Genomic DNA, 20307 nt, shown 5'->3' with positions numbered 1-20307 from the left:
ATGGTGGTGGAAGTTTGAAAAATGGTAAATTCACTTTAAATGGGAAAAATGTCCCGGAAAACATGGAATTCTGGGAAATCTGGGAATTTTTGGAACTTGTCAAGGGAAAGCCCGCGATTCCCGAATAGGCTGAACAGTTTGAAGTTGGAACGCTTTGAATGGGTTGAAAATCTGGAGAAGAAGAAGAAGAAACATACTTTGGAGCATTCACACAATTATTATTCATTTGTTATTGTTTGACTCTTTATTACCTTCAATTCATGCCTTCTTTTCTACTGGGGTGGAGAAAATAACAACAATCTCTGAAAGCTTCTTAGCTCAAGATCCAAATATTGTTCCTTCCCACTAGCCATAGTATAACTTAGAGCACGGGTGTCATTTTATTTGGCCCTCGAAAGCCTGGACATATGTATCAATAAAGTGCTGTAACTTTTGTTACTAAATGTATTCTTTTTTTCTACTTTGGGAGAAAAAAAAAAACATACTCCATGTAATCGCAAATTATGTTAACTTAAATATTGTCTAATTATGCAAAAATACATCATCAAACATTCAAACCATTTTTTTAAATAGAAATAAATACTAACAATAATGATTTCAAAGCAAGTTATCCATCAAATTGTGCAATGTAAAAGTAGCAATTTATTGTGGATTTTTACACCCATCCATCCATCCATTTTCTACCGCTTATTCCCTTCGGGGTCGCGGAGGGCACTGGAGCCTATCTCAGCTACAACCGGGCGGAAGGCGGGGTACACCCTGGACAAGTCGCCACCTCATCGCAGGGCCCTCTAAATTCCAATGATTAGATTTAAGACTTGAAGTGTATGAGCATGAAGTGATGAAGCCTACTTGGATGAGTCTTCTAAGACAAAGTGAACAGTCCAGTTGTGATGGATTGAATGCCCTGAGAATAAAATGATATGTGCTTACTTGGACTATGATGAAGCTGTGAGGACTCAGGTGCTTTACACCATTTTTCTCTAAGTGAAAACAACAGTACTTTTATTTTACTGTAATAAACTGTGGTGCCATTTACAGTAATATACCGAAAAATCTATGGTTGTTGATTTGCGGTAAAAAGCAAAACAAACAAACTGGCAGCTCAGGGGCCAAAATTTGACTGTGAAATTGCAGTGTTATGTAATTACAGTAAAAAAAATGAATGTAAATTTTACAGTACAATTCTGGCAACTGAGCTGCCTTTTCTTTACCATAAAAACAGCGGTACTGTTTTTCCATTTACAGTAATATACACTACATTTTGATGTGAAATTTACCATGTTTAAAAAAAAAAAAAAAAAAAATCTACTAATAAAATGCATTAAAAAATGGTGTAATAATAGTATTCACTGTTAGAAAAACGTAACTGCGATGTGGCCCTTGGTGAAAACGACTTTGACACCTATGACTTAGTGTACATGAAGAAGTACAAACACGCAATAAACGTGCATAGAAAAACATGTCGGCTTGATAAAAATAAGTACGTTTTTCTGTCATGCCACCAAAATAGTAGTCAATCATTTTTTATTGTTTTTATTAGGGCCCGCATGGCCCATTGCATAAGGACTCCCTGTGGGAGTCCTTATGCAATGGGACATAAGGACCTATTGAATTTCTAAGGTTTTATTATTATTATACCGGCCGCCTCTTTGAGCTGCAATTTGACCCACTTAACATGCTTCAAAACTCACCATATTTGACCCACACGTCAGGACCTGCGAAAATTGCCTTTTAAAAAAAATAAAAATAAAATAAAATAAAAATTGCGCTCTAGCGCCCCCTAGGAAAAAAACAAACTAGACTGCCTGTAACTCCCACTAGGAAGGTCGGAGAGACATGAAACAAAAACCTCTATGTAGGTCTGACTTACACCTACCTTTCATAATTGTACATTCTCGGGCTAAAATCAACAGGAAGTTGGCAATTCCCCCTTCAAGACAAAAAAGTACTAAAAACAGACACTTTTGCCTCTTTCAGCTGTAATTTGACCCCCTTAACATGCTTCAAAACTCACCAAACTGAACGCACACATCAGGACTAGCAAAAATTGTGATCTAATAAAAAAACCTAACCCCAAATTTAAAAATTGCGCTCTAGCGCAATTTTTTAATAAAACGGAGAAAAAACTGCTCCTCGGAAGAAAAAAATTACACAACTGCCTGTAACTCCCACTGGGAAGGTCGGAGAGACATGGAACAAAATCCTCTCCGTAGGTCTCACTGAGACCTACATTTCATAAATTGACAACCCCCAGCAAAAATCTACAGGAAGTTTGCTATTCCCCCTTCAACACAACATTTTTGTAAAAACCGGTCACCTTTCTTCAAATATTATCTCCTCTGAGCGCGTTTGTTGTTTCGGCTTCAAACTAACACAGGAGAGAGATTGAACCCTTCTGATTAAAAGTTGGCGAAAGAGTTTTGATAACTTCTCCGGTTTTGATTTTATGACCCTTCAAAGAACCGCTGCGCTGATGCTGCTGCGCTGCTGTTTTTTTAAGCAGGATGCACCAGCGTGCCCACACAATGCAGACTAGGTAGGTACACTAGACAAAAGTATTGGGACACTTATGACTATCACTGGACAAAAGTATTGGGACACTTAAGCCGAAAACTGGACAAAAGTATTGGGACACTTGGGACTACAACTTGACAAAAGTATTGGGACACTTACGACTAAAAGTAGACAACAGTATTGGGAAACTTAGGACTACCACTGGACAAAAGTATTGGGACACTTGGGACTAAAACTTGACAAAAGTATTGGGACACTTAGGACTAGCACCTGCCAAATACGCGGGCCCGACCAATGCTGCTTGCAGCTTTAATTATATATGTGATTATACTCTTTTCTCCACCACATTTACATTCTTTTTTATTTTATTGATATACTTTTGAACTGATTATTGTATAATTTAGTGATTAGAATGTATTTATGTAATCATTACAGTAATTAGGTTAAAACACATAAATAATTGTAATATTTTATTTTACAATTGAATTTTTGTCTAATTTTTTTGTATATAAAGAAATATATTTGATACTATTTTCTTTATGCATGTGTGCTTGTTACATGTTTTGACGTCAAACCTTTGGAAAGAAATGTGTTCCGTCATTTTTCTCCCTGCAGGATTTTGTCACCAGAGCCAAGCTGGGAGTTCAACACATGGTGCAGAAAGTGGGATTCTTCGGCATCTTGGCTTGTGCTTCGGTAAAATGATTCTTTGACTTTGTTTCCACCAACAACGGTCATTTTTCAAAGTGTGTCTTGGCGTGTGGGCGTTTAGATCCCCAATCCTCTTTTCGATTTGGCGGGAATCACCTGTGGACACTTCCTGGTTCCCTTCTGGACCTTCTTTGGGGCCACGCTCATCGGGAAAGCCATCGTCAAGATGCACATACAGGTGGGTGTGTCCACTAAGCACGTGATCAGAGCAATACATACACAGATAATATACTGCACCATACACAAAGGAAATGTCCTCCTTTTGGATTTGGACTTTTTTAGTGTGCCCTAAAAAATACTATTACAGCAGAAAACATCAAAAAAGTGGGATAAAAGATCATACAGGTTAAACGTAACGAGAACAAGTTGCAATGTTGACTATCTATTACTTCACATCAAATATTACACTTATATTATTAAATATTACAAAATTGTTTGGGGAAAAATGTTGCATATTTTGTCATTAAAAAGTGTTCTTTAACAAAAAGGGCATAAAACATTAAAAAAAATATTTTAAAGTTTATATTGAGGGATAAACCTGAATTTGATCTAGAGGTTTAAGCACTATATAATAATAATTTAAAAAAATATATTATATGACTCATTTTAAATATTTTTGGGACTGAGACCCTTCCCAATTTAGGGGTCATTTTTAACGACCCGCGGCACATTCTAAAAATATTATTACAGAAGAAAACATCAAAAAAGGGGAATAAAAGATCATACAGGTTAAATATAACGAGAACAAGTTGCAATGTTGACTATTACTTCACATCAAATATTACACTTTGAAAATAGTTTGGGGGAAAATGTTGCATATTTCGTCATTAAAACGTGTTCTTTGACAAAAAGGGTTTAAAACATTAAAAAAAAACATTTTAAAGTTTATATTGAGGGATAAACCTGAATTTCATCTAGAGGTTTAAGAACTATATAATAATAATAATAATAATGATAATACAAAAATATCATATGACTCATTTGAAATATTTTTTGGACTGAGACCTTTCCCAAATTTAGGGGTCATTTTTAAAGACATTCAAAAATATTATTACAGAAGAAAACATCAAAAAAAGCGGGATAAAAGATCATACAGGTTAAACGTAACGAGAACAAGTTGCAATGTTGACTATCTATTACTTCACATCAAATATTACACTTATATTATTAAATATTACAAAATTGTTTGGGGAAAAATGTTGCATATTTTGTCATTAAAAAGTGTTCTTTAACAAAAAGGGCATAAAACATAAAAAAAATATTTTAAAGTTTATATTGAGGGATAAACCTGAATTTGATCTAGAGGTTTAAGCACTATATAATAATAATTAAAAAAAATATATTATATGACTCATTTTAAATATTTTTGGGACTGAGACCCTTCCCAATTTAGGGGTCATTTTTAACGACCCGCGGCACATTCTAAAAATATTATTACAGAAGAAAACATCAAAAAAGGGGAATAAAAGATCATACAGGTTAAATATAACGAGAACAAGTTGCAATGTTGACTATTACTTCACATCAAATATTACACTTTGAAAATAGTTTTGTTGCATATTTCGTCATTAAAACGTGTTCTTTAACAAAAAGGGTTTAAAACATAAAAAAAACATTTTAAAGTTTATATTGAGGGATAAACCTGAATTTCATCTAGAGGTTTAAGAACTATATAATAATAATAATAATGATAATACAAAAATATTATATGACTCATTTGAAATATTTTTTGGACTGAGACCCTTCCCAAATTTAGGAGTCATTTTTAAAGACATTCAAAAATATTATTACAGAAGAAAACATCAAAAAAGTGGAATAAAAGATCAGGCAGGTTAAATGTAACGAGAACAAGTTGCAATGTTGACTATCTATTACTTCACATCAAATATTACACTTATATTATTAAATATTACAAAATTGTTTGGGGAAAAATGTTGCATATTTCGTCATTAAAAAGTGTTCTTTAACAAAAAGGGCATAAAACATAAAAAAAATATTTTAAAGTTTATATTGAGGGATAAACCTGTATTTGATCTAGAGGTTTAAGCACTATATAATAATAATTTAAAAAAATATATTATATGACTCATTTTAAATATTTTTGGGACTGAGACCCTTCCCAATTTAGGGGTCATTTTTAACGACCCACGGCACATTCTAAAAATATTATTACAGAAGAAAACATCAAAAAAGGGGAATAAAAGATCATACAGGTTAAATATAACGAGAACAAGTTGCAATGTTGACTATTGCTTCACATCAAATATTACACTTTGAAAATAGTTTGGGGGAAAATGTTGCATATTTCGTCATTAAAACGTGTTCTTTAACAAAAAGGGCTTAAAACATAAAAAAAAACATTTTAAAGTTTATATTGAGGGATAAACCTGAATTTCATCTAGAGGTTTAAGCACTATATAATAATAATAATACAAAAATATTATATGACTCATTTGAAATATTTTTTGGACTGAGACCCTTCCCAAATTTAGGGGTCATTTTTAAAGACATTCAAAAATATTATTACAGAAGAAAACATCAAAAAAGTGCAATAGAAGATCAGGCAGGTTAAATGTAACGAGAACAAGTTGCAATGTTGACTATCTATTACTTCACATCAAATATTACACTTATATTATTAAATATTACAAAATTGTTTGAGGAAAAATGTTGCATATTTCGTCATTAAAAAGTGTTCTTTAACAAAAAGGGCATAAAACATTAAAAAAATATTTTAAAGTTTATATTGAGGGATAAACCTGAATTTGATCTAGAGGTTTAAGCACTATATAATAATAATTTAAAAAAATATATTATATGACTCATTTTAAATATTTTTGGGACTGAGACCCTTCCCAATTTAGGGGTCATTTTTAACGACCCGCGGCACATTCTAATAATATTATTACAGAAGAAAACATCAAAAAAAGGGGAATAAAAGATCATACGGGTTAAATATAACGAGAACAAGTTGCAATGTTGACTATTACTTCACATCAAATATTACACTTTGAAAATAGTTTGGGGGAAATTGTTGCATATTTCGTCATTAAAACGTGTTCTTTAACAAAAAGGGCTTAAAACATTAAAAAAAACATTTTAAAGTTAATATTGAGGGATAAACCTGAATTTCATCTAGAGGTTTAAGCACTATATAATAATAATAATAATGATACAAAAATATTATATGACTCATTTGAAATATTTTTTGGACTGAGACCCTTCCCAAATTTAGGGGTCATTTTTAAAGACATTCAAAAATATTATTACAGAAGAAAACATCAAAAAAGTGGAATAAAAGATCAGGCAGGTTAAATATAACGAGAACAAGTTGCAATGTTGACTATCTATTACTTCACATCAAATATTACACTTATATTATTAAATATTACAAAATTGTTTGGGGAAAAATGTTGCATATTTTGTCATTAAAAGTGTTCTTTAACAAAAAGGGCATAAAACATAAAAAAAATATTTTAAAGTTTATATTGAGGGATAAACCTGTATTTGATCTAGAGGTTTAAGCACTATATAATAATAATTTAAAAAAATATATATTATATGACTCATTTTAAATATTTTTGGGACTGAGATCCTTCCCAATTTAGGGGTCATTTTTAACGACCCGCGGCACATTCTAAAAATATTATTACAGAAGAAAACATAAAAAAAGGGGAATAAAAGATCATACAGGTTAAATATAACAAGAACAAGTTGCAATGTTGACTATTACTTCACATCAAATATTACACTTTGAAAATAGTTTGGGGGAAAATGTTGCATATTTCGTCATTAAAACGTGTTCTTTAACAAAAAGGGTTTAAAACATAAAAAAAACATTTTAAAGTTTATATTGAGGGATAAACCTGAATTTCATCTAGAGGTTTAAGCACTATATAATAATGATAATACAAAAATATTATATGACTCATTTGAAATATTTTTTGGACTGAGACCCTTCCCAAATTTAGGGGTCATTTTTAAAGACATTCAAAAATATTATTACAGAAGAAAACATCAAAAAAGTGGAATAAAAGATCAGGCAGGTTAAATGTAACGAGAACAAGTTGCAATGTTGACTATCTATTACTTCACATCAAATATTACACTTATATTATTAAATATTACAAAATTGTTTGGGGAAAAATGTTGCATATTTTGTCATTAAAAAGTGTTCTTTAACAAAAAGGGCATACAACATAAAAAAAATATTTTAAAGTTTATATTGAGGGATAAACCTGAATTTGATCTAGAGGTTTAAGCACTATATAATAATAATTTAAAAAAATATATTATATGACTCATTTTAAATATTTTTGGGACTGAGACCCTTCCCAATTTAGGGGTAATTTTTAACGACCCGCGGCACATTCTAAAAATATTATTACAGAAGAAAACATCAAAAAAGGGGAATAAAAGATCATACAGGTTAAATATAACGAGAACAAGTTGCAATGTTGACTATTGCTTCACATCAAATATTACACTTTGAAAATAGTTTGGGGGAAAATGTTGCATATTTCGTCATTAAAACGTGTTCTTTAACAAAAAGGGCTTAAAACATAAAAAAAACATTTTAAAGTTTATATTGAGGGATAAACCTGAATTTCATCGAGAGGTTTAAGAACTATATAATAATGATAATAATGATGATACAAAAATATTATATGACTCATTTGAAATATTTTTTGAACTGAGACCCTTCCCAATTTAGGGGTCATTTTTAACGACCCGCAGCACATTCTAAAAATATTATTACAGAAGAAAACATCAAAAAAGGGGAATAAAAGATCATATAGGTTAAACGTAACGAGAACAAGTTGCAATGTTGACTATCTATTACTTCACATCAAATATTACACTTATATTATTAAATATTACAAAATTGTTTGGGGAAAAATGTTGCATATTTCGTCATTAAAAAGTGTTCTTTAACAAAAAGGGCATAAAACATAAAAAAAATATTTTAAAGTTTATATTGAGGGATAAACCTGAATTTGATCTAGAGGTTTAAGCACTATATAATAATAATTAAAAAATATATATTATATGACTCATTTTAAATATTTTTGGGACTGAAACCCTTCCCAATTTAGGGGTCATTTTTAACGACCCGCGGCACATTCTAATAATATTATTACAGAAGAAAACATCAAAAAAGGGGAATAAAAGATCATACAGGTTAAATATAACGAGAACAAGTTGCAATGTTGACTATTACTTCACATCAAATATTACACTTTGAAAATATTTTGGGGGGAAATGTTGCATACTTCGTCATTAAAACGTGTTCTTTAATAAAAAGGGTTTAAAACATAAAAAAAAACATTTTAAAGTTTATATTGAGGGATAAACCTGAATTTCATCTAGAGGTTTAAGCACTATATAATAATAATAATAATGATAATACAAAAATATTATATGACTCATTTGAAATATTTTTTGGACTGAGACCCTTCCCAAATTTAGGGGTCATTTTTAAAGACATTCAAAAATATTATTACAGAAGAAAACATCAAAAAAAGTGGGATAAAAGATGATACAGGTTAAATGTAACGAGAACAAGTTGCAATGTTGACTATCTATTACTTCACATCAAATATTACACTTATATTATTAAATATTACAAAATTGTTTGGGGAAAAATGTTGCATATTTTGTCACTAAAAAGTGTTATTTAACAAAAAGGGCATAAAACATTAAAAAAATATTTTAAAGTTTATATTGAGGGATAAACCTGAATTTGATCTAGAGGTTTAAGCACTATATAATAATAATTAAAAAATATATATTATATGACTCATTTTAAATATTTTTGGGACTGAGACCCTTCCCAATTTAGGGGTCATTTTTAACGACCCGCGGCACATTCTAAAAATATTATTACAGAAGAAAACATAAAAAAAGGGGAATAAAAGATCATACAGGTTAAATATAACGAGAACAAGTTGCAATGTTGACTATTACTTCACATCAAATATTACACTTTGAAAATAGTTTGGGGGAAAATGTTGCATATTTCGTCATTAAAACGTGTTCTTTAACAAAAAGGGCTTAAAACATAAAAAAAACATTTTAAAGTTTATATTGAGGGATAAACCTGAATTTGATCTAGAGGTTTAAGCACTATATAATAATAATTTAAAAAATATATATTATATGACTCATTTTAAATATTTTTGGGACTGAGACCCTTCCCAATTTAGGGGTCATTTTTAACGATCCGCGGCACATTCTAATAATATTATTACAGAACAAAACATCAAAAAAGGGGAATAAAAGATCATACAGGTTAAATATAACGAGAACAAGTTGCAATGTTGACTATTACTTCACATCAAATATTACACTTTGAAAATAGTTTGGGGGAAAATGTTGCATATTTCGTCATTAAAACGTGTTCTTTAACAAAAAGGGCTTAAAACATAAAAAAAAACATTTTAAAGTTTATATTGAGGGATAAACCTGAATTTCATCTAGAGGTTTAAGCACTATATAATAATAATAATAAAAAAATATTATATGACTCATTTGAAATATTTTTTGGACTGAGACCCTTCCCAAATTTAGGGGTCATTTTTAAAAGGCATTCAAAAATATTATTACAGAAGAAAACATCAAAAAAGTGGAATAAAAGATCAGGCAGGTTAAATGTAACGAGAACAAGTTGCAATGTTGACTATCTATTACTTCACATCAAATATTACACTTATATTATTAAATATTACAAAATTGTTTGAGGAAAAATGTTGCATATTTCGTCATTAAAAAGTGTTCTTTAACAAAAAGGGCGTAAAACATAAAAAAAATATTTTAAAGTTTATATTGAGGGATAAACCTGAATTTGATCTAGAGGTTTAAGCACTATATAATAATAATTAAAATATATATATTATATGACTCATTTTAAATATTTTTGGGACTGAGACCCTTCCCAATTTAGGGGTCATTTTTAACGACCCGCGGCACATTCTAAAAATATTATTACAGAAGAAAACATCAAAAAAGGGGAATAAAAGATCATACAGGTTAAATATAACGAGAACAAGTTGCAATGTTGACTATTACTTCACATCAAATATTACACTTTGAAAATAGTTTGGGGGAAAATGTTGCATATTTTGTCATTAAAACGTGTTCTTTAACAAAAAGGGTTTAAAACATAAAAAAAAACATTTTAAAGTTTATATTGAGGGATAAACCTGAATTTCATCTAGAGGTTTAAGAACTATATAATAATAATAATAATAATAATACAAAAATATTATATGACTCATTTGAAATATTTTTTGGACTGAGACCCTTCCCAAATTTAGGGGTCATTTTTAAAGACATTCAAAAATATTATTACAGAAGAAAACATCAAAAAAAGTGGAATAAAAGATCAGGCAGGTTAAATGTAACGAGAACAAGTTGCAATGTTGACTCTAACTGTGGTTCGCCAAAGAATCAATTGATTAAAGTACAGTGTTTTATTGTCCTATTTTCAAACACAGTGTTACTGTTCAAGCGGTGTGTAATGTTACAATAGCCAAAAACATATTAAATACACTTGTTAAATAAAATCGCTGCCTTGTATTTAATTTCTACTTAGCCCTACTGTGCTACTGTATTTCAATGTTGGCCATTATGGTGAAACTGAGCTGGTGGTACTCATAAAAAAAATAGTTTGAGAACCACTGATCTAATAACAAAAATGCCATGCAGGCTGTTTTTTTTTACTTTAGAACTGTCATTGCTCAAAAAATAATAATGAATCAAAATCAATGTTGTGAATTATTGACATATTCTAGGCTCCAATTACGTCACATCAAATATTACACTTTGAAAATTGTTTGGGGGGAAATGTTGCATATTTTGTCATAAAAAGGGGTGTTCTTTAACAAAAAGGGCCTAAAACAATAAAAACAATTTTTTTAAATTTATATTGAGGGATAAACCTGAATTAAATCTAGAGATTTAAGCACTGAATAATAATAATAATTTAAAAAAATAATATATAACTTGTATGAAACATTTTTTGGACTGAGACCCTTCCCAACTTGAGGGAAGGGAAACAAATATCTCTACATTGTGTTGGCTTTGGGGAAACAATATCCAAATGGTTCCCACATGCTGTCATATTTCAGTTTGGACCCCCTTGGATGAAAGGTTCAAGCCCCACTAAGTGACTAACATAAACCTTGTCTGAGTTTGCCAGTGAGTCAGTGGCTCAGATCACTACCTCGCCATCCTGGCTGGGAGCAGCAGTCACACAAAGAAGGTGGTGAGCACTTGTCTGCCTCACTGCAGGGGGTCCATGTGTCATCTCATGAGCCAGCACATCCATCATCTTCATCTTTACTATGTGCATGTTAAATACTGTACTCTATGTCATCCAACACATATAATATGTCATCCAACACATATAATATGTCATCCAACACATATAATATGTCATCCAACACATATAATATGTCATCCAACACATATAATATGTCAACCAACACATATAATATGACATCCAACACATACAATATGTCAACCAACACATATAATATGACATCCAACACATATAATATGTCATCCAACACATATAATATGTCAACCAACACATATAATATGACATCCAACACATACAATATGTCAACCAACACATATAATATGTCATCCAACACATACAATATGTCAACCAACACATATAATATGACATCCAACACATATAATATGTCATCCAACACAACAAATGAATATAAAATGTCATCCAACACAACAAATGAATATAATATGTCATCCAACACAACAAATTAATATAATATGTCATCCAACACAACAAATGAATATAATATGTCATCCAACACAACAAATGAATATATGTCATCCAACACAACAAATGAATATAAAATGTCATCCAACACAACAATTGAATATAAAATGTCATCCAACACAACAAATGAATATAAAATGTCATCCAACACAACAAATGAATATAATATGTCATCCAACACAACAAATGAATATATGTCATCCAACACAAAAAATAAATATAATGTCATCCAACACAACAAATGAATATAATATGTCATCCAACACAACAAATGAATATAATATGTCATCCAACACAACAAATGAATATAAAATGTCATCCAACACAACAAATGAATATAAAATGTCATCCAACACAACAAATGAATATAAAATGTCATCCAACACAACAAATGAATATAATATGTCATCCAACACAACAAATGAATATAAAATGTCATCCAACACAACAAATGAATATAATATGTCATCCAACACAACAAATGAATATAAAATGTCATCCAACACAACAAATGAATATAATATGTCATCCAACACAACAAATGAATATAATATGTCATCCAACACAACAAATGAATATAATATGTCATCCAACACAACAAATGAATATAAAATGTCATCCAACACAACAAATGAATATAAAATGTCATCCAACACAACAAATGAATATAAAATGTCATCCAACACAACAAATGAATATAATATGTCATCCAACACAACAAATGAATATAAAATGTCATCCAACACAACAAATGAATATAATATGTCATCCAACACAACAAATGAATATAAAATGTCATCCAACACAACAAATGAATATAAAATGTCATCCAACACAACAAATGAATATAATATGTCATCCAACACAACAAATGAATATAAAATGTCATCCAACACAACAAATGAATATAATATGTCATCCAACACAACAAATGAATATAAAATGTCATCCAACACAACAAATGAATATAATATGTCATCCAACACAACAAATGAATATATGTCATCCAACACAACAAATGAATATATGTCATCCAACACAAAAAATAAATATAATGTCATCCAACACAACAAATGAATATAATATGTCATCCAACACAACAAATGAATATAAAATGTCATCCAACACAACAAATGAATATAAAATGTCATCCAACACAACAAATGAATATAAAATGTCATCCAACACAACAAATGAATATAAAATGTCATCCAACACAACAAATGAATATAAAATGTCATCCAACACAACAAATGAATATAAAATGTCATCCAACACAACAAATGAATATAATATGTCATCCAACACAACAAATGAATATAAAATGTCATCCAACACAACAAATGAATATAATATGTCATCCAACACAACAAATGAATATAATATGTCATCCAACACAACAAATGAATATAAAATGTCATCCAACACAACAAATGAATATAAAATGTCATCCAACACAATAAAATGTCATCCAACACAATAAAATGTCATCCAGGGATGTCCAAAGTGTTTCCATTACAAAATGAAAACATGCTGCGGTCTTGTTGATATTTTTCATTTTCAAAACCAAAATCCGGTATAAATGTTGTTTTTTTAACTTTTTGGGCTCACCTCAACTTTGTTGCCAGGGACTCACATAAAAATGTTAAAAGTTCATAGATAATTTTTTTGGTCAAATCTCTGGATCGATCTTAGATCAGTCAGTCGATATTAAGTTGTTGTTGTTTTTTTGTTAAATGTCAAAGCCTTGTTTTTTATTGCCAACACACAAAATATGCAACATTGCCCCCAAACACGTTTAAAGTGGAATGATTGAATAATTCATAACAATATTAATTTTGATTCATTCATTTTTTTTGAGCAGTTTGGAAAAAAAAAAAAAAAACTCAACTAAAATTCTCAGGGATCCAAAAGTGCCCCACTTATAAATGTGTTGTACTACATGTCATACAAAGTAGATACTACATTATATTACATTGTGTTGTACTACATGTCATACAAAGTAGATAATACATACTACATTATATTACATTGTGTTGTACTACATGTCATAGCCAGACAGGCTAACCTCATCCAACTTCCGAGGACAAAGCTCCAAACAATGGGAGACCAGGCTTTCTGCTCCGCCGCTCCCAGTATGTGGAAGGCTCTCCCTGACCACCTGAGGGCACCACAGACTGTGGATGCTTTTAAAAAAGGCTTAAAACCCTTCTTTTTAAAAACGCCTTTTTTAGATATATGTGTGCTTGTTCTGGCTATTAGGCTGCTGTAGTTTTTATTTGTATTTATTTATTTATTTATTCATTTTTTTAATGCACTGTAGCACTTTGAGGTTGTTTGCTCAATGTAAAGTGCTTTTACAAATAAAATGTATTATTATTATTATACAAAGTAGATAATACATTATATTACATTGTGTTGTGTTACATGTCATACAAAGTAGATAAAAACAATTTCTCTCATCTTCCTGCAGAAGCTGTTTGTGATCATCACCTTCAGCAAGCACATTGTGGAGCAAATGGTGTCCCTGATTGGGTAGGTGTCACTCTGATTGACAGATCAATTATTATTGTTACGACCACATCATCCTTCATGTGCCGGTTCACACTTGCTCATGTGATCACAAAGTTTCCTCGGCAACGTGAGAAACTTGATTGCACACTTAAATAACTGAAGAAATGTTTCCTTTTTATGTTTCAACTCAGGAGGGAAACTTTTACTCAACTTTATTTTGGGTTCTGTCTAATTCTGTCTTTGCTAATAATCATTCATTGAAACATTAGTCAGTGTGCCATAAACACTTTCAAGTAAGAATACATTAAAATATACATTTAACACCACTATACAAACATTTTCACTATTACTAACCTTCCAGTTCATGACACATGACACTAATATTATTTATTATTACTTCACTACCTTTTCTTACAAATTACTTGCACACTTTTCATTCTAACAGATTCTAAAGTGTAAGACGTATTATTCAGTTTACAGTACTGTACAAAGTTTACACTACAAATATGTGTCCTCTTAGGGAATGAATAATACTATTTTTTGCCGACTAACGTGTGTGTGTGTGTGTGTGTGTGGGTGTGTGTGTGTGTGTGTGCGCGCGTGGAGAACAGAAGTGATCCTCCTTAAAAACCAAATATATTCACTCCCACTTTACAATAATTAATTTGAGTCAAATTGCATGAATATTTAGACCTTATAATGTATATTTACATAATATTATAACCAGGACCTTCTCTAAATGGACAGTATTGATCAATAATATACTTGTATGTCGATGCGTTTGAATCTAAATGCTAAAAAACTATTATTATTTATGTTACCCATGCGTTTTTTATTATTTTACATTATACAATGTTTATTATGAATTAAATTATAGTTATTTGCTTACATTCCTGAACAGAAAAATATGTTTTCCTAGTTGGCCATAACAACAAAATATATATTTGTGTTTATTATGAGGGGGGGAAACTGGTTTAGCATTTTAGTTATTTCTGTTTATTTGCCAAAAAAAAAAATAAGTATTTAATTAATTTATAATTTTTAGCTTTGAATGCTTTCTGAAATATTTTTAAATTGCATGAACTTTTATAACCTCTAATGTATATTTACATAATATTATAACCAGGACCTTCTCTAATTGGACAGTATTGATCAATAATATACTTGTATGTCTATGAGTTTAAATCTAAATGCTAAAAAATTATTATTATTGTTACCCACGCATTTTTTTTAAATTATTTTACATTATATAATGTTTATAGTTATTTGCTTACATTCCTGAACAGAAAAATATGTTTCTTAGTTGGCCATAACAACAAAATATATATTTGTGTTTATTATGAGGGGGGAAACTGGTTTAGCATTTTAGTTATTTCTGTTTATAAATAAAATAACATTCTTAGCTTTGAATGATTTCTGAAATATTTTCAAAATGCATGAATTTTTAGACCATCTAATGCATATTTACATAATATTATAACCAGGACCTTCTCTAATCGGACAGTATTGATCAATAATATACTTGTATGTCTATGAGTTTAAATCTAAATGCTAAAAAATGATTATTATTATTGTTACCCACGCATTTTTTAAATTATTTTACATTATATAATGTTTATAGTTATTTGCTTACATTCCAGAACAGAAAAATATGTTTCCTAGTTGGCCATAACAACAAAATATATATTTGTGTTTATTATGAGGGGGGAAACTGCTTTAGCATTTTAGTTATTTCTGTTTATTTGCCAAATAAATAAAATAACATTCTTAGCTTTGAATGATTTCTGAAATATTTTCAAAATGCATGAATTTTTAGACCCTCTAATGTATATTTACATAATATTATAACCAGGACCTTCTCTAATTGGACAGTATTGATCAATAATATTCTTGTATGTCGAGGCGTTTAAATCTAAATGCTAAAAAATAATTACTATTGTTATCCACGCATTTTTTAAATTATTTTACATTATATAATGTTTATAGTTATTTGCTTACATTCCAGAACAGAAAAATGTGTTTTCCTAGTTGGCCATAACAACAAAATATATATTTGTCTTTATTATGAGGGGGGAAACTGCTTTAGCATTTTAGTTATTTCTGTTTATAAATAAAATAACATTCTTAGCTTTGAATGATTTCTGAAATATTTTCAGAATGCATGAATTTTTAGAGCCTCTAATGTATATTTACATAATATTATAACCAGGACCTTCTCTAAATGGACAGTATTGATCAATAATATACTTGTATGTCTATGAGTTTAAATCTAAATGCTAAAAAAGTGTTATTATTGTTACCCAGAGGGAGGAAACTGGTTTAGCATTTTAGTTATTTCTGTTTATTTGCCAAATAAATAAAATAACATTCTTAGCTTTGAATGATTTCTTAATTGACATAAACAGTATATATTTATATTTTTAAATAAAACTACTACTTTGTTGCTGAACATGTTTCAAGTCTCAAATTGAGTTTGAATCAAATCTGTCAAGAAAGTAGTTGCATATTAGTTTTTTGTGCTGTGATGCACAACAATTTAAACGTTCAATACAAAGTGAACTTGTATTATTGAAATGACTTCTCCAGGACCGGTCGTATTTTTATTCCAGTGAAGGGACATAAAAGCCGTGAGCGTCCGATGAGTCGCGGTCAAGCGCGCTCGCTCTCTTGGTCTTCAACAAAAAGAAGGAGTCAGCGTCTAAATGGCCAGTCATGACTTCCACCTCATTTTCTCTTTCAGTACTTCAAAAACAGAACACTTGTGATATTTCAATCCAACTTTATTGAAAACAGGACACAACAATCATGAACAAAAAACATCAGTAAAATCAAATCTAGGGCTGCAGCTAACGATTATTTTTCTATCGATTAATCTATAGATTTTTTTTTTCCGATTAATCGGTTAATCTATAGATTATTTTTTTCGATTAATCTATAGATTATTTTTCCTTTTACCGATTTTTTTTTTTTATTTAAAATGAAGAGGAAAAAATAAACGTAGGCCAGTTTTTTCAAAAGGCATGGCTTTTATTTACAAAAAAAAAAAGTATGGCCACTCAGTCAACATTGACAACAACATGACAAAATATTCTGTAACAATGTAAACATTTAAAACTTTTAACATTTAACAAAATTAAAAGTAGCTTATTTGCTTTTTAATGTGCAAATATAAAAGTAAACATCCAGTGCAAATCTTAATATTCTGGAATAGTATAAGCATTTCAAAAGTAAAAGTATTGCTTATTTTGCTTTAAAATGTGCAAAAATAAAGATAAACATCCAATACAAAAAAGTGCAAAACGGAAATATTCTGTAACAAGTGTAAACATTTCAACAAAAGTAAAAGTATTGCTTATTTGCTAAAATGTGCAAAAATAAAGCTAAACATCCAATACAAAAAAGTGTACAGTGTAAACATTTCAACAAAAGTAAAAGTATTGCTTATTTTGCTTAATAACACAACAATGATAGTATGATTAAAGTGAAAGTTAATTGTTGGTTTGTACATAGTATATGTAACTGTTAATGTTGTAAAAGGTATTTGCACAACTAATTAACGTTAGCGTTTGTGACACGTCTTGTGCCGTGGGGTTCTTTCAGGACCGACAGACTGAACGCCAGACGGCTTTGCCAGGTTTACAATCTTTTAATTTTACACAAAGTCTTTTCTCTTCCAACTGCGCGGATCGCGCACCTGGGCACGATTGCGGCGTCGCTCCCGACGCGCCCCGCCTCGCCGCTCGCTCGCCGCCGCCGCCTCTCCACAGCGTTAAAGAGGAGCGCGTCTTTGTAAACACTGAACAGGCACGCCAAACGCGCCTCTCAGAGCGAAACGGTGCTTTAGTTTATGAATTTACAACGCAGATACAAATGACACATTCATGTTTTTGTGTAATAATGACAACGTATACGCACGCGGACGATTGACTTGTTGATGGTGATGGCAAGAACGCTGTCGGGGGTTTTCTTTTCAAATGTTCGTTCATAGCCGTTGTGCTGCTATGATAGGCCATTTCCGCTCGACACAGTGTGCATACAACAACATTATTAGGCCGTTTATTGAAATACTCCCACACTTTTGATGACTTTTGGCGTGCTTTTTTCCCCTCGCTCGCATCGTCTGCTTTGCGCTCCGCCATGACAGTAAAGTAGAGTGACGTAAATATGCGATGCGCCGACGCACAAAAATGGCGTCGACGTATTTACGTAACCGATGACGTCGACCACGTCGACGCGTCGTTTCAGCCTTAATCAAATCGGATACAAAGTGTCTTCTTTTTTATTTTCATTTTTATTTTTAAAAGTGTCTTCTAAAACCATGTGAAGTCAAATGAGAAGAAGATAATGAAAATGAAGAAGAGTAGAAAGAATACACCTTTCCTAAAAAGGCAGCCAGTGATTGGCGCCCAGATGGTGGTAAGGGTGATGACGTCATGGCGACTCACTTCCCGCTCGGAGGGGCTGACACAATTGCCCGTGGAGATGTGAGGAGCATAAAAGGAGGGCTGAGGTCCCAGAGCTTCAGTCCTCTCTGCTCCTCACAGGCAGGATGTTTGCTCCCAGGTAAGTTCTGAGCGTCTTCTTGTCCCCGCCAGGTCCATACCCCGAGTGGGAGCGTCGCTGCAGAAGCCCTTCAGTCACTACTTGGAGGCACAGAGGAACAAGCTGCATCACGCCGAAGGAAGGACTCAATCAGTAAGCAAATATTATTATTATTCTTCTTTCTTGACTCTGCTTGAGAGAAAACAGTCAAGGTGTGATTGAAGTGGAAAATGTCATTTATCATCATTTAATGGAAGTTTATTTGAATTAGACAAAAGTAATGTTCTGATACATATTCACCAGACTTCAGTCACCCTGCAAAGGATTTGATAATGACTATTGTTTACTATTACTATAGTTGCTTGTTTTACTTCAAGTCCATTGTGTTGATTATGGAGGCTTGAGAATACAAAGTGTACAGTCGTGTTTATAGAAATGCTTTGTAAGACATACTAGCATACATCTCAATGAAAATAAATGAATTAATATATATACTGTATTTTTCGGACTATAAGTGGCAGTTTTTTTCATAGTTTGGCCGGGGGAGCGACTTATGTGTGAAATGATGACCACATTATAATATTATTGATGTCATTCACGTAAGAGACTAGACGTATAAGATTTCATGGGATTTAGCGATGAGGAGTGACAGATTGTATAGAATGTTCTATATGTTATAGTTATTTGAATAATAATATGTTACGTTAACATACCAGTTGCTTATTTATGCCTCATATAACGTACACTTATTCAGCCTCTTTATTTATTTTAAATTGCCTTTCAAATGTCTATTCTTGCTGTTGGCTTTTATCAAATACATTTACCCAAAAATGCGACTTCTACTCCAGTGCGACTTATATATGTTTTTTTCCTTCTTTATTATGCATTTTCGGCTGGTGCGACTTATACTCCGAAAAATACAGTGTGTGTATATATATATATATATATATATATATATATATATATATATATATATATATATATATATATATATATGTGTGTGTAAATATGTATATATTTATATATATGTGTACATGTGTGTGTGTGTGTATGTGTGTGTATATATATATATATATATATATATATATATATATACACTGTATTTTTCGGAGTATAAGTTGCTCCGGAGCATAAGTCGCATATATATATATATATATATATATATATATATATATATATATATATATATATATATATATATATATATATATACACAC

The 20307-nt window shown here is 30.9% G+C and overlaps 1 protein-coding gene across 4 annotated transcripts in view; it reads left to right on the top strand.

Annotated features, from left to right (window-relative positions):
* vmp1 (vacuole membrane protein 1) overlaps positions 1–20307 on the top strand; it is a 67389-nt gene that overhangs the window by 45177 nt on the left and 1905 nt on the right. For all 4 annotated transcript variants that reach the window (XM_061925907.2, XM_061925906.2, XM_061925908.2 and 1 more), the window contains exons 8-11: positions 3133–3213; positions 3290–3406; positions 14508–14569; positions 19144–19243. In XM_061925907.2, coding sequence (XP_061781891.1) covers positions 3133–3213; positions 3290–3406; positions 14508–14569; positions 19144–19243 — 360 coding nt within the window. The remainder of the gene's footprint in view (positions 1–3132; positions 3214–3289; positions 3407–14507; positions 14570–19143; positions 19244–20307) is intronic.

This window comes from Nerophis lumbriciformis, linkage group LG30 (assembly GCF_033978685.3).
Source record: "Nerophis lumbriciformis linkage group LG30, RoL_Nlum_v2.1, whole genome shotgun sequence".
NCBI classification, from domain to species: domain Eukaryota; kingdom Metazoa; phylum Chordata; class Actinopteri; order Syngnathiformes; family Syngnathidae; genus Nerophis; species Nerophis lumbriciformis.
This window is presented reverse-complemented; position numbering and strand designations above follow the sequence as displayed.